The sequence below is a fragment of the Corvus brachyrhynchos genome, unplaced genomic scaffold (assembly GCF_000691975.1).
Source record: "Corvus brachyrhynchos isolate BGI_N302 unplaced genomic scaffold, ASM69197v1 scaffold94, whole genome shotgun sequence".
NCBI classification, from domain to species: Eukaryota; Metazoa; Chordata; class Aves; order Passeriformes; family Corvidae; genus Corvus; species Corvus brachyrhynchos.
In genome coordinates this window covers 7010068-7024148 of record NW_008238330.1, presented here as the reverse complement: position 1 = coordinate 7024148, position 14081 = coordinate 7010068, and the positions used below count along the sequence as shown (strand labels likewise).

Here is a 14081-nt window from a genome sequence, read left to right as displayed (position 1 = left end):
GTATGGGATACAGAAGAAGACCCCACTCGCCAAACTTTTGTAGGGAGTTGAAACTAGAGCAAGTAGGAGCCCTCATTCAGAAGACTCTCATCTGAAGACCACACACACAAGCAATTTGTTAAACAGTTTGTGTATCTCAGCAGGATGTGTGTGAAAATTTTCTAGATTCATACCTTTTGCAGGGAACTCTACCAGAACCATAGCAAAGCCTGATGCTTGAAGAATATACCCCACTGAATCTCACGGTTGACGATTAGGCCTAAAGAAAAGCCTCCAGTAACTGTAGCAGGAGGCTTTCATACCTAGCTTTAACTCTAACCTCATTGTTTACTGGGCTGTACAAAGTAATATAACTTTCCAATTCTAAAATTAAAACAGTCATTCTTTTGCTTAATAAAAGCCAACATGGTTTCACTACCTTCTCAATGAGCTGGGCAAAAAGATGGTGCAACTGAAAAAAAAAAAGAATTACCATGAATTCCTTTCAATTTATCACAAATGGGGTTGGTGTTCACAAGGGTTTGGCTCTTTTATCTCCTAGAGGTTGGTGTTTTGGTAACCTTGGTTCTCATTCAATGCCATGCTTCAATAATAAAAGAGGGGAATACCCCTCCATGAAAATATCTTATTTTGTTTTAGGAAGGGGTGGTTTAATGGGAAGAAACCCAAGCTCTTAATGCTTGAGGAGCCTTTTCAGCAATTGCCCATAACCCAAGGTTAATTAAAAACTAATAGCCATAGACTGTAGCTTGAAGCATGTCCAGCACAACTCTCCTGCGGGCTCATTAATAACTGCTGCTCTGCCATAGCCTTGCTGTCAAGGGGAAAGCCCTTAAATGAAAGCTACAAATGGAACTAACGAGGTTTCCTCAACGACAGCCACTAAATGACTGCAGCAGCCAGGCTGAGGAGGGTGACAGCATGTTAGTGAGGAGAAGCAACCCTTGCTTCTGCAGCCACCTCAGCCTTACCCATTGCAGTTTTCTTTTCAGCTGTCCATGACACTACAACCAGTGTATGAGAAAATATCCCGCTCACATGAGATTTCAGTGCCTTGGAGGGGAACAGTTTGAAACTGGATGCAGCTACTTTACTGTAGTGCAGGTGCTGAACACAATTGTACTGGAAAAGTAGTGTATAGAGTAATGCTGCAGTCAAAACAAAAATTATATGAAATTGCTTCTACCGAGAAAAAGTGTGAACAAGTCTTAATTGCAGAAAAGCACATGGGAAGTGGCCAGCACTTACTTTGAGCTCTAAATTGATAAATTTAAAAAAAATTAACAGAAGAAAAAGCTCTTTTCTACTATGACTCAAAAGTGGTGCTTATAAAACAAAGAAAACTATTGTCCAAACCCTCCAGAACTCTTAAACCAAAATCTGCAGAGTTGAAGTGTCACAAAAAGCTTTGAAGTTGGAACAGACCATCCTCATTAGTCCCCATACTCCACATCAGGCAGATCCATGTGCATGTGCCCAGCTGGAGTGGGGCAACTGCGTGTTCCGGAAGTAATTTTGGTTTTAGGCCCAAGCTTAAGAATTTTCTCCAAAGACTAGGTCCCTTCTATGAGCTACAATGCCCATTTTGGATCCAGTGTTACTACATCTACCTCCTGCTCAGAGCAAGAAGCTGTAGGGAGGGCGGCCACTAACCACAGTCTTTAGAGATGATGTGGACTTGATATTTCACCACCATTTTCAGACACCACATCATTTACACTTTCTGGCAACTCCCTATGTCTTTCAGCTAACTGACCACTGGTGCAATCACATTAGCGTGGTAGATATTCATCTTTGGGAAACAGAATTAGTCATTCTGGTTTTTAACCTGAAAAGTTTTCAAGCAAATTGTTCTGATTTTTCAAATAATTACTAAAGCAGCCAGTGGGTTAAATATATCACAGCACATTGTTGAAGATTATAGATGAGGTTAAAAAAACCTCCCAAATAACAAAATCAGCTACAATTTGGCTACAAAAGTAATATTCAGAGCTGTGAACAAACAGCAGAGCACAGAACATTTTGCTGATGGGCTACAGAGTGCCTGGCCATTCACGCAGTGTGTTTCCAAGTGCATTAATGGCCAATGACTCATATGCCTTTAACAATACTATTCCAGGTAAACGACTGCTGTGGTTAGTACAGAAGTGCTCTATTGTTAGAATCTGAGGAGAAAATAGCTCAGATATGCATGGACAGAAGTCTTGAGAATATGTATTTTCTCCCAATACACTCTAGAAGCTTTTCATTCAAAGAAAAAACATCCTCACAGATTTAGCAACAGGAACCTGCTTTTAAATATATCTGTGAAAACATATGTATTTGTGTAGATTTTATATCTATATATATATATATTTTATATCTATATATATCTATATATTTTATATCTATATATATCTATATATCTATATATGTGCATATATTTTTTTTATTTTTCTTTCTTTCTTCTGTCTTTAATAAAATTGAATTGACATTTTCACTCCAACTAGTCAACTGCCTAGATTAAGCCAGGGAGCTCTCCAAATGACTGGCAAATAATTGACCTGTGGCATTGTTGGAGGCATATTTGGTTAACTGGTTCCTCTCAGAGACTCACGCTCACAGAGGTTTTTTGTGGGACTATGGAGAGTAGGAGGAAGTAGCAGTAGAAAAGAGTTTGGCAGAAAAAAGTCAAAGTGTGTGGTGGTGTTCAGAACTGCGAGTTACTTATCCTAGCAAGAGACAGAAAACCAGTCTTCACTTGGTTTTCTGTTTCAGTTTAAGCTTTCTCTTCCCAGGTTACTTCCATGGTGCCTTGTGGTTTTAATTTAATGGTGAGTATCACCAGGGTTTCCCTTCCTTCCAAAAATTACTGTTAGAGAAACGTCATCTTTGGCTGCAAAACCACTTCAATAACATGCAATTTCTCTATAATCTTTATAAAGGTAAAAGGGGAATTTATTTCCAAGAGTGCACCCAGCAACGTATACTACAAATGTACTGGATGACAGCATCAGAAGCATCTATTATCCTCAATAAAATGCCTTTATCTGCTACTTAGCTCTACTGGAAATAATAACTACTGGGGGTGTAGAGTGCTTGGCAGGTTTTTGCCCTAGTCTTCTCCCTTTTCTTTTAGGAATTATCTAAGGAAGGAGAAAGCTGAAGCGGTCTCTCAGTAGATGTTCAGGGTCCAGGAACAAAGTGGGGATTTGCAGAGCCTGATGATCTGCTTTTGAGCTGTGATCAGAAGGATAGGCTAGATTTTGCTGTTTCATTTCCAACTGATTAAGATACTTAATGAAAACCCAGGAGTTAGTACTGCAGTTCTCCTATGAAAACCTTGCAAGGGAAAGGCCAGATATTTTTCGGAAGTGCTAAGGATCCTGCTGGGACAACAATGGTATTTCTGAATTTCAGCTACAGAGAGATCCTGCTATGATAATCCTGTGCTGAAACACAAAAAGCAGAGATCTGAATACAGATACCTCACAGCCTAATCTTCAGCATCCCCCCAGTGAATCACCTGTTGGGACTGGAGGCCTTCCAATGCTACGTATATATGAAAGTGCTTAATCTCTTCTCAAAAGGCCATAAGAGGTTGTAAACTCCCTTCTCATTTTTTTTAAGTCAAATTTTTCAGCTTACTGTGGCTAACCATGTGTGTCCTACCACATGTTCAAACAATAATCTTAACAGAAGTTTGCTCTGGAGTCTTTATCATGGGCTAATGCCTGTTAATTATCTTTAAATTGGCAATTTAATGCTTTCAGCTTCTGTGTAGGGCACGTTCAGGTTCTTCTTGTACAATCTGCAGATTTGTGACATTTGTTCCAGGATTGTCTTAAGGGAACAAAAGAATCATAGGAAAGTACAAAAAGCATATACACACTTTAGTATAACCCCTACCTGATCATGCTACTCTTACAAGTAGGTTGCCACATAACAGGCAAATCGTGATGCCTCAGAGCAGTACTCATTTCTGTTTCAGTTCCATGTCACCCTGGATGGACCGTGGCCAATTTTTTAGAGCCTTGGTAACTCTCCATGGCAAGTGAATTCTGTTGGAGCACCAGACAGGTGACAGGGCTCCTGAACCCCCTGAGGTTGTACAGGGCACTTGTACAGGCAGGTGGGTTGTGAGAGAGGAGATGGGGATGTGGGATGAAGCTAAAAGAAGATATGCTCAGAATTTGGGACTTCTATTATTTTTATCAGAACATTCAGAGGAATTATCTGAAAGATTGACTGTCATGATGTTTAGTATCACTAGCTAAACCTCAGGTCCTCCCTTCACTTTACTCCATCTTCTAATTCTTGACATCATGACAGCCCTGGTTTTACAGTTTGTTCTGCTTTGGGGTTCAGGAGACCCTGAAGGATAAATGGTGATTTCAAGAGACCTTCTTTTGCTTTCTGTCAGCCGCCAGTATTTGCTATTTGGACTGTGTCAGGAACTGTACATGCCTAAAAAAGGATCCCAGTTGAACGGCTTATACGCCAAGCATGCTTCATTAAATTGCACAGTGTTAGGTCACAGAATCAGAGAATATGCTGAGTTGTTGGAAGAGATCCACAAGGATCATCAGTCCAACTCCTGGTCCTGCACAGGACACCCCAAGAGTCACACCATGTGCCTGAGAGCATTGTCCAAAAACTTCTTGAACTCTGTCAGGCTTGGTGCTGTGACCACTTCCCTGGGGAGCCTGTTCCAGTGCCCAACCACCCTCTGGGTGAGGAACCTCTTCCTAATATCCAACCTAAACCTCCTCTGAACTCAGCTTCAGGCCATTCCCTGAGGTCCTGTCACTGGTCACCACAGAGAAGAGATCAGTGTCTGCCCCTCTGCTTCCCCTCATAAGGAAGTTGCAGACTGCAACAAGATCTCCCCTCTGTCTCCTCTTCTCCAGGCTGAACAGATCAAGTGACCTCAGCCACTTCCCATACGGCTTCCCCTCAAGGCCCTCCACCATCCTCGTTGCCCTCCCCTTGGATGCTCTTTAATAGCTTCATGTTCTTTTTATATTGTGGCACCCATACTGCCCCCAGCACTCGAGGTGAGGCTGCCCCAGTGCAGAGCAGAGCGGGACAATCCCCTCCCTTGCCCGGCTGGCGATGCTGTGCCTGATGCACCCCAGGACACGGTTGGCTGTACTGAATTTAGTCCTGGTGGCCTCATGCATCATCATCCTCTATAATGGTTGTGTCTACTGCCTCCCTTCCTCCCTCCCAGATGGTAATATACCCTTCTGTTTCAGGGAATACAGGAAGTCTGTCACAAAGCACACACAACTCTTAAGGGCACGTGGGAACATGACCTCCTAAATGGGCTTCCATCTGCGAAAAACCATCTATTTCAGAGAAGATAACGTTCTTTGAGGCATGGTTGCATGTTATATTTGTTTCCAAAGAATCGTGAATTATTTCTGGCCCTGTACAAATATGACATCAAAGCAATTAATCTGGTGGCCTATAGAATTCACTCCAAGGCACAATAGGAAGCAACCCTCTCAACTGAGGACAAGAAATTACATTGATTTTTAAAAAAAAATATTTTTTTAACTTAACTGTACTCATATAAGTTGAATGAATTTATACTCCCTAAGGCTCTTGATCCTATAAATCATGAGCTAACAACAATTTAAGATAAAATAAACAGTCTATCTTCCTCTTGGAGCTCAGCCATAAGAAGAATATTTGCTGCAAATCCTACTCTTGCCCCAGAATTTGAGTCATTTGCATTAAGGCTTTGAGAGGAATAAAATAAACAACCCTCACTACTGGTAGCCAAACTACACATTACTTTACCTACTTTCCCTCCATGAGTATGCTGATGAAGGAAAAACATGTATCATGCCTCTATCCAGTCTGTACAGAAATGCACAGTGGAATACTGATCATCCTTCTGTGCAGTGGGCTTCTTAGGTGTTTGTATGAATGACAGAGAGGTTATAAATAACCTCCCTACATTAAGGAAAACTGCCTCCTTGTTTCTAAGGAAGGAGGCATTGCAGGGATACTTCTCTCTGTGAAGAACACACTTTTCCCCAATTAATCTGAAAGTCTCAAATATTGATCTTTATCAGTTCTTACTCCTAGCTTTTGTAATTTTCTAATTTGTTCTGTATTTACAGAGGAAAACAAATAGTAATCTGAGTCCTCACAAAATGAGCGGTTTAAAGCGAAATTTTTGGATACGACTTCTAATTAATCTGCTGAATTTACACTACGTCCCCATTATGTTATCTGGGGAAAGAAGCATGCCTCTCTGAGGGGAAAAGAACCATGGGGAGTTTTACGGTATAGAATGAACTATGAACCTTGCACTGAGCAATGACTCATAGAATTGGGAAAATAATCTTCTCATATCAATCAAGTATTCCTATGAAAGTACGCAAATTACTGATATTTGATATTTGAAATTACTTTCAAAAAGCATGTTTAAACACCACAGTATAATTATTGTATGTGGCAATATAAGACCAAACCAAAGGACAGGGGGAGGGATGCAGAATGAACTTGTTGTATACATAAAGGTAATCAAAGTCTGAGAGATTCAATTTCAAGTTTCAGGTGCTATTCCTGCAAAGATACTGCTTTGAGATGAACAAGAAGCCTGGACATTCAGGAGGAAATAAAAATACTCATTTCAGAATGTGACACTGCTGCCTGAGATTTTGTCAAAGGCTGGACTTGTTAGGGAAACAGGAAATCCTGAAAACCTGTAACTTGGAGATGCCTTCGGATGCCTCCCGGTAAAAACAGTCAAGATAGCACTAAAATCCAGGGTCCTGCCAGTGAAAATAGTATTCCTCAGCTCAACTTTTAGACCAAAGTGACAATATAAAGCCAGACTAGGGAGTCTGAGCTGTACCTTGTCGACGTCGACTGTTGAGTTTCCTAAAGCATGTGCCCTCCACAAGTCGATTGAGACGTTGCTGCTTGATCAGTTCTAAGATCTCTGGCTGAATCTTCTCCTTTAGTTCCCTTGGGAAGAGAGAAAGTAGGCACTTGTCAAATTCAATCAAAGATCATCCTTCTTCCTCTGAAACAGAGTCTCACAAGATGTTTCTGCAAGGCGTTTGAAGAGTACATCAGTCACAGACAAGACCAGGTCAGAATCTAGTCTGCCCCAGAAAAAAAACCCTTTTTCTTTAAACAAAGAATGGAACTCAGGATATGTTTGTTGTAGACATCTCCCTGCTACAACATCAGTGTATGACTCAGGCAAGTTGCTTGTTTTTATATTACTTTACTCATTCTAAAAATAACACTTGTTATAATGCATCAACAAGATTTTTCTGCAGCAAATAATGCTCTTTCATCATAGGAGCCCTGTGAAGTTTACTTGAGGGTCTGTCACCTTTTGTTGCACAATCCTATGCCAGTATACTTCACTAGCACTGCTACTTAGGACAACACAAGAAGGCTAAAACATTTTGAAACAACAATAAAAAACAGGGAGCAATGCCAATGAGCTAAACTAACGATCAGCACTATATTCTTGTTCTCAATCTCGTATAATTTGATTACTTTATTATTATCAGAATTTGTGGAAGACTAACTCATGACTAGGGATCACTCAAGGCTCCAACTTCATTTTTGCCTAGGAGTGCAGAGACCCACAATACATCTAGGTATAATCTTATATCCTTCAGAAAATGCATTTCTCCATCTTACTTTGATAAGAGTTCAACATGTCAAGAACTAGGCAGAAAACATATGCACATAATATTTAAAGTTTAATTTCATACACCATCACATGGATTCACAGATGTCTGAATTCATCAGTTATATCCTCACTTAGATTCATTAAGAATATATAAAAGACAGGTTTAAACATCAACTCGACAGCAAGCCTAGTAAGATTAAAAAAAAAAAAAACTGAATGTGTAGCAGATTTATAAAATACAAACTTTGTCAGAACCATAATTTTGCATTGCTGTGCAAATTGGGTAATACCAAAAATCATTCTGTCCGGCAGTATGTTCCAGCAATCATCATCAAAAGGAAGCTAAGCTGTGGTATCCCACAGAGACAACAAAAAATTTTCTCTTCTTGAAAACTTAGGAAGCCCATTCTCTGCTGATTTCCACACTCATTTGGATCCCGTGCCTTTGATCTGCCAGACCCCCACTGAAATCACCGCAAATCCTCTGCTAGAAAGATCAGGCCTTTAAAATAAAATGTCCTCTTTCCCCTAGGTGTCAACGAAATGATTGGGTGCATAACCCACTGCATATTTACAAGCTGTGAAAATCTAGCTGGTCAAAAATCAAGGAAGCATTGTAACTATAGAAACAGCCCATGTTTTGGAAATGTGTTATTAGTCCTTTAGGACTTGAATTTTCAAGCACTGTTGTTTTCTCATTAGGATCTAAGACATAAATATGTTGAATGGTTAAATACTGTGATTAAAAGAATTTTGTGCTTGAATAAATGTCTTGCCTTTACTGAGCTGATGAGCTTCCCTATTCCTCAGGTACAACCTGAGAGCAGGGACTGAGGACAACAGCGTTAAAACATAAGTGTGGATTACTCAGCAGTCCAGGCTGCTGACAATATCCAGCTGGACTAATTTCAAACATTCAAGAGTGGTATAAACATCAGTCTGATATTTAGGTAGTTTAATTCAGAAATTGGATGGTTATCATTAAATAGGTGTTACAGATATCATAACATTGTATTTGTAAGACTACCAAAAAGCCAAAAATGAATGGGTCATCCAGCTCATTAACATCTGACTGTTTGCTTATAACATTCTGTCTTCTGGCCTCTAATGCCCCACCTGCCATTTACAAACCAGAGGAAGAAAAGGGTTTTTTTAACCAATCCAAAAAAACCCAGGTAATCCTCTCTAAAATACTTCACTGCCTAAGGGAGACTTTGCATGGGAGAAGTGGAGGTAAGAAAGAAGGGACCTCTTGCCTCTTTGGTTACGTTCTGAAGGCCCTCTGCACACATACAAGTATTTGCTCTCACAGTTGTGAAGCTCAGTGTGCTACTCTCTTCTGTTCCATGGTCCTTGAACTTGATCACAGAGAGGTTGTAGAGACAACCCATTACTCCATGGAGAAACAGTCTCTGGTAACTCTGGACCTAGTGAAAGCCCGTAAGACTGTCAAGCCTTTGCCATGGTCACTTCGTGTACTTACTGTCCTTAGCAGCTCATGCCAACACATGGTTAGGTTACTCTGACTTCTTGGTTCTCAGCCATTTTTCTGACATCATGACTCCAGATGTATTTCTGCAAGGTGATCCTGCCGCTCAGTGCTCCTCACTGTCAAGGTTTCTGTTCCACCTCTTGGAGGTGACAGAAATGGGTCAGAACAATCAAACCACAGCGCACAAACAAAAGATATGCTTCTTTGAAACTCTGTATTTCCTTCTGAAAGCCATCTGAAGGCAACAGAGTTCTGTTCCTGGCGATCAGTGTCTAAAGACAGGAGGGCTAGAAAAAAAATCTTTGCGCAAGAAATAGGTCCTCCTGCCTAATTTTAAAATCCATCAGGAACAATGAGCTAAAGGAAGATCATAAATGCAAATACATTTTGTGAATATTTATTTATTGTCCCTGAGATGACATTTGCTTAACAGTTTGTGCCTTGTGAAGAGAGAGAACAGACTAAGTCTAAGGAGACAGTGACTTTAAAAACTGCCATTAGTTTCCTACTGTGTTTCTGTCACATAAAAATGTAAAACATTAGTGTGCTGGTAAGACAGAAGGGTTGAGGGAAACACACATTAATATATATGATTGCTAATTTTGTGATCTCACTGGTCTTAACACGGGAGGCAATACTAACAACAGTTACTTGTTTTTAAAATACCTGAAAATCATTAGAAATTATTTTTAAGTTTTTCACATTTCACAAATTCTTCTTCATCACCAGTTAAAACTGTCTCCAGCTTTTACTTTTCCACCTTATAGTTAAGACTCACTCAATAGTGGTTTTCTTTCCAGGATGGGGCATTTTACAGACATTTAAATTATTAAAACACAATGGGAGAGTAATCCCAGAACTGGTTTCATGTGTTTTGTCCTTTTATCTTTCTGGCATATAGCTATGCTCCCTCTCCTGATCATGCATTCAGAGCAGGCAGTAGTGACTCTTTCTAATACTGTAGAGAAACATGTAAGATAAAAAGCAGAAAATCATCTAGACACCTTCCTCTTTTTCCCTGTACCTTGTTGGTTTTCACACAGATGTTACTTAGTAATGGCTCCCTAGCTGCCATTAACTCTCCTTTAACCAGCAAGTCCCTAATTAGATGCCAAATTTTTATCTAGCATTAACCCATCTCTGTTGCTATTTAATTTTTCAAGGAGATCTCTGGTCCTCTATAGGCCCACAGGATTCCTAGACAACTTCTGCAGCCATTCAAAATGAAACTGGGATACTTTATAATTCCATTATGGAATGGCAGTTTGGATGATCAGTAATGATCCCAAATCCCTGAATCTATTCTGAAGGACTTTTAATTTTTCCTAATCAAAAGCAGATATTGATAAGGTAGTACTTCATGTGATACAACAATGCTCATATAAAAGAAACAACTAATCCTAGGAAAACAAGGTTGCTGTAGTTACCAGGATCTAAGACAACATTTTCCAGTTTACATTCAAATCCAACTTCACTGAAGCCTCTCTTATCCAGTAGCTTGAAAACTTAAAACTACAGTGCTTCATACAATGAATAGCAAAATAAAGACTTCTATCATGTTCAAGGCAGGAAAACCCATCCCCTGATTGCTGTATTCTCAAGCAGAATTAAACAAGGTCTGCTGATGTTACAGTCACCATTGTGCACAATCTTTTTTAGCATATCTGCAGGGCTTTAGAATATACAGCACAGGCACGACTGCTCTTTTCACTCACAGTCTCTTTCCCCACAATGGGGCCATGATTCTGTACTTCTATCAACTGTGCCATCTATGCAATTTGAGAGAGTTCAGTACAGGGAACCAAATCAAAGTGCAAAATGAAAGGACTTTCTTTTCAGAGTCAAGAACAAGTGATCATGGATGTAATCAAAATGCAAATGCATGGAGTTAAATCTCTGAAAATGCAGTTGTGATTGCTTAAACACCTTATTGATTTACTTAGCCTTTATAGCCTTTAGGCTTAGCCTTTGTCCTGAACTTGAAATGATTCTCTGGTAACACTACAGTTGCTTTGAACTATTTGTGTTGGCTGTTTCACTTGCTCCATGATGGGGAAGAAGACTCTGCACTGTGGCAGCAACTAGCCAGAGTGACACTGGAAATGACGAGCTTGCACAAGGCATTGGCAAGTCTTTCAATGCTAGGTGATGGTGCAAGAGAATATAAATAATTGACCTCTATCATACTTAAACTGTTGACTCATAGGGAAAGCAGGGAAGATGAGAAGCTTTGGTGACAAGCTTTGCAGTTCTGAGCAGCTTTGAACTGCTAAATGTTGCAGGGGATTTGCAGGGGCTTTCTGAGCAGTGTAATGATGCAAAACTAACTGGAACCATTTGTAGATTTTTAATTGATGCATTACTATGAGTGACATCAGTTCTAATTGGGCATTAGGTCATATTTTCTAATGGAAACATAAAACACTGGAAACATAAAAGAAGCATTCCCCCTTTGATCCACATTGGCATGGTTAAAATTTAGTCTGTAATTCTACTTAGTTTATGCTTCCACTGTTGCCCTGCTGCCCCTGGAGGAATTTGTCCCAAGAGCTTGTACTTAGATATCTGCATCTGTTAGAAACAAATCAAAATTAATATCCTGCTTCTGAATCCTGAAATGCTCTGGCCCAAATCAGTTTCTATACTTTTGCCTTGGAAAAGGAGATTTAGAGTATCATGAGCCATTCCATTTGCAACACAGTCAGGATTTAATGATATTTCAGCTGATGCTTCTGAGTCCTCACCATTTCTCTGCTGATCTCAAAAGGTTCCTGCTATTCTCAGAGCATCATTTGTGCAGCACAGAGTCTGCATCTGTCCTGTGCCACCAGCTCAGCCACAAGCCCAGACTTGGTCCAGAGCCAGGTGCGGCCCCCATTTTTATACAACAGAACAAAGAGTATTCTGAGAAATGAGAAGGAGCTATGGAGGCAATATTAGCCTTTCATACTTTGCAGTAAACAACAAGCAAAGGACTGGCTAGCTGCCAGAATGTTGCTATTTACAAATAAGTAAATGACTGTTTGTCATTAACACCAATTTATAATGTTATAAACAAAGACAACTCTTTTGGAAAGTCAGTGTGTATTGGCTCTTCTTTTTCTGGGCTTCTCCCTATCTTGCTCAGAGAGGCCTTGAACAGGAGACAAAGTTGTGATGTTTGATTAGTTAGATCTTTTCTTTGAAAGCCACTTCCAGCACCAAAATCAGGCTCACAATCATGCAGAGCTAGGAAATGGTGAAGCACTGTTTCATATAAATAAGCCATGTGAAATCCTGCTGGGATTTGCCAAATCTGGTTTCACTGAACTCAAGGAAAAAGTTACGATTCCCAGCAGTAGAAAACATGATGTACTTTAAGCAGATGCCTCACTACTGCTTTTGAGCACAGCTCCCTGGACAGCTTTTCTCCCTGGGATTCCCCAGAAGAGCTCACAACTGTCATTCGCCCTTGTTAACCCTTCCATGAAAAAAAGAGTGGGGAGAGAAGACAATACTTACAGAATTGGACGAGACTGGAAATCTTCCTGGTTCATTCTTTCAGACTGGCGTATTTTCAGTATTTCTGTGTAACTGAGATTCTGAAGTTTGCTCTTGAATTGATCCAGAGAGCTAGGCTTGGTAGTGAGTGCTCTCATTATCTGTTCTTTCACTACCTGCATTACCTGCAGGTGACAAGGAAAGAAAAAGAAGCTGTGTTAACACTTTCTGTGTTTTTGTTTCAAACTTATTTTGGGTCACACTAAGGTTTCTAGGTATAGAAGATGGTATATGTGGTCTCTGGACAACTTTTTAGCAACATAACCAGAAAATAAGCCAACTTGTGACACGGCATCAGAGACTACATCGAAAGCTCATCTGCTCTGTGACAAAACTGGGGCTTTTTTGAGGGTGGTGGGGAGCTGCTAACTGGCCCATTGCTTCCTTTTACTCCTTACACCCAGAGGCAACGGGCACACCCTGGAACACAGGAGGTTCCTGCTAAACACCAAGAAACAGTTTTTCACTGTGAGGGTGACCAAGCACTTGCACAGGTTGCCCAGGGAGGTGATGGATTCTCCATCCTTGGAGATACTCAGAAACTGTCTGGACATGGTCCTAGGCAACTGGCTCTGTGTGGCCCTGCTTGAGGGAAGGCTGACCAGATGACTTCCAGGGGTTCCTTCCAACCTCAACCACTCTGAGATTCCGTGAGAGCCTTACGCTGCAGGCACGTTATGGCCATACACAGTGAAGGAAAGAGAACTCTCTAACAGAGACCATTAGTCAGGGGAAAGAGATCACTTTGCCAAGGATATTACAGGATTGCTTTTGAATAAATGCCATAAACAATGCAAACCAAAAAATGAGAATGAAGGATGGCTAGGCAACAGCCATCTATTCTGCATAATAATTATTTTTTCAGGAGAAAACTGCTGAGACACAGTTAACTAAGGAGAATTGCTTGGATCTAGTTCAGATAAATACATATGAGAGATTACTCTCTCTCTCTCTCTCCATAATCCTAGACTCATTTTCTTGTTGATGGTGAAAGTCACACACTTAGAAATATTTATCTGATGTTGTGCTTAAATGGGCTGAAAGAACAATTTATCATACTTAGAAAGGTCCATCTCACCCAAATGCCAGAGCTAAAATCCAGCAGGAAATGGTAGCAGCCCCCGGTATCAAAATGGTAATGCCAGAAAGCAACAGTTACACAAACAGAGGGCAAAGCTTTTTCTGTGCTGTTAATTTTCCTGTATTCTTTCATCTTCAATACATGTCTTAAAACAGAAACCCAGCCCCTCAAAGGTTCCCTAATAATTCCAAAGCCTCCTCTTTTCATATAAATATTAAATTGTTTCACATGGTTGCCTTAGTCTTCTAACTCATTGCCTGTACTGTGTTCTATTTTTGCTTCCTGAGACGTTAACTTCTTTCTCCGATGTGATCTAA

At 40.3% G+C, this 14081-nt stretch overlaps 1 protein-coding gene across 4 annotated transcripts in view; it reads right to left on the bottom strand.

Moving 5' to 3' along the window:
* ELMO1 (engulfment and cell motility 1) overlaps positions 1–14081 on the bottom strand; it is a 304753-nt gene that overhangs the window by 16576 nt on the left and 274096 nt on the right. For all 4 annotated transcript variants that reach the window (XM_008633859.2, XM_017734444.1, XM_017734443.1 and 1 more), the window contains 2 exons: positions 12645–12808; positions 6854–6966 (listed from right to left, as the gene is read on the bottom strand). In XM_008633859.2, the coding sequence (XP_008632081.1) occupies positions 6854–6966; positions 12645–12808 (277 nt within the window). The remainder of the gene's footprint in view (positions 1–6853; positions 6967–12644; positions 12809–14081) is intronic.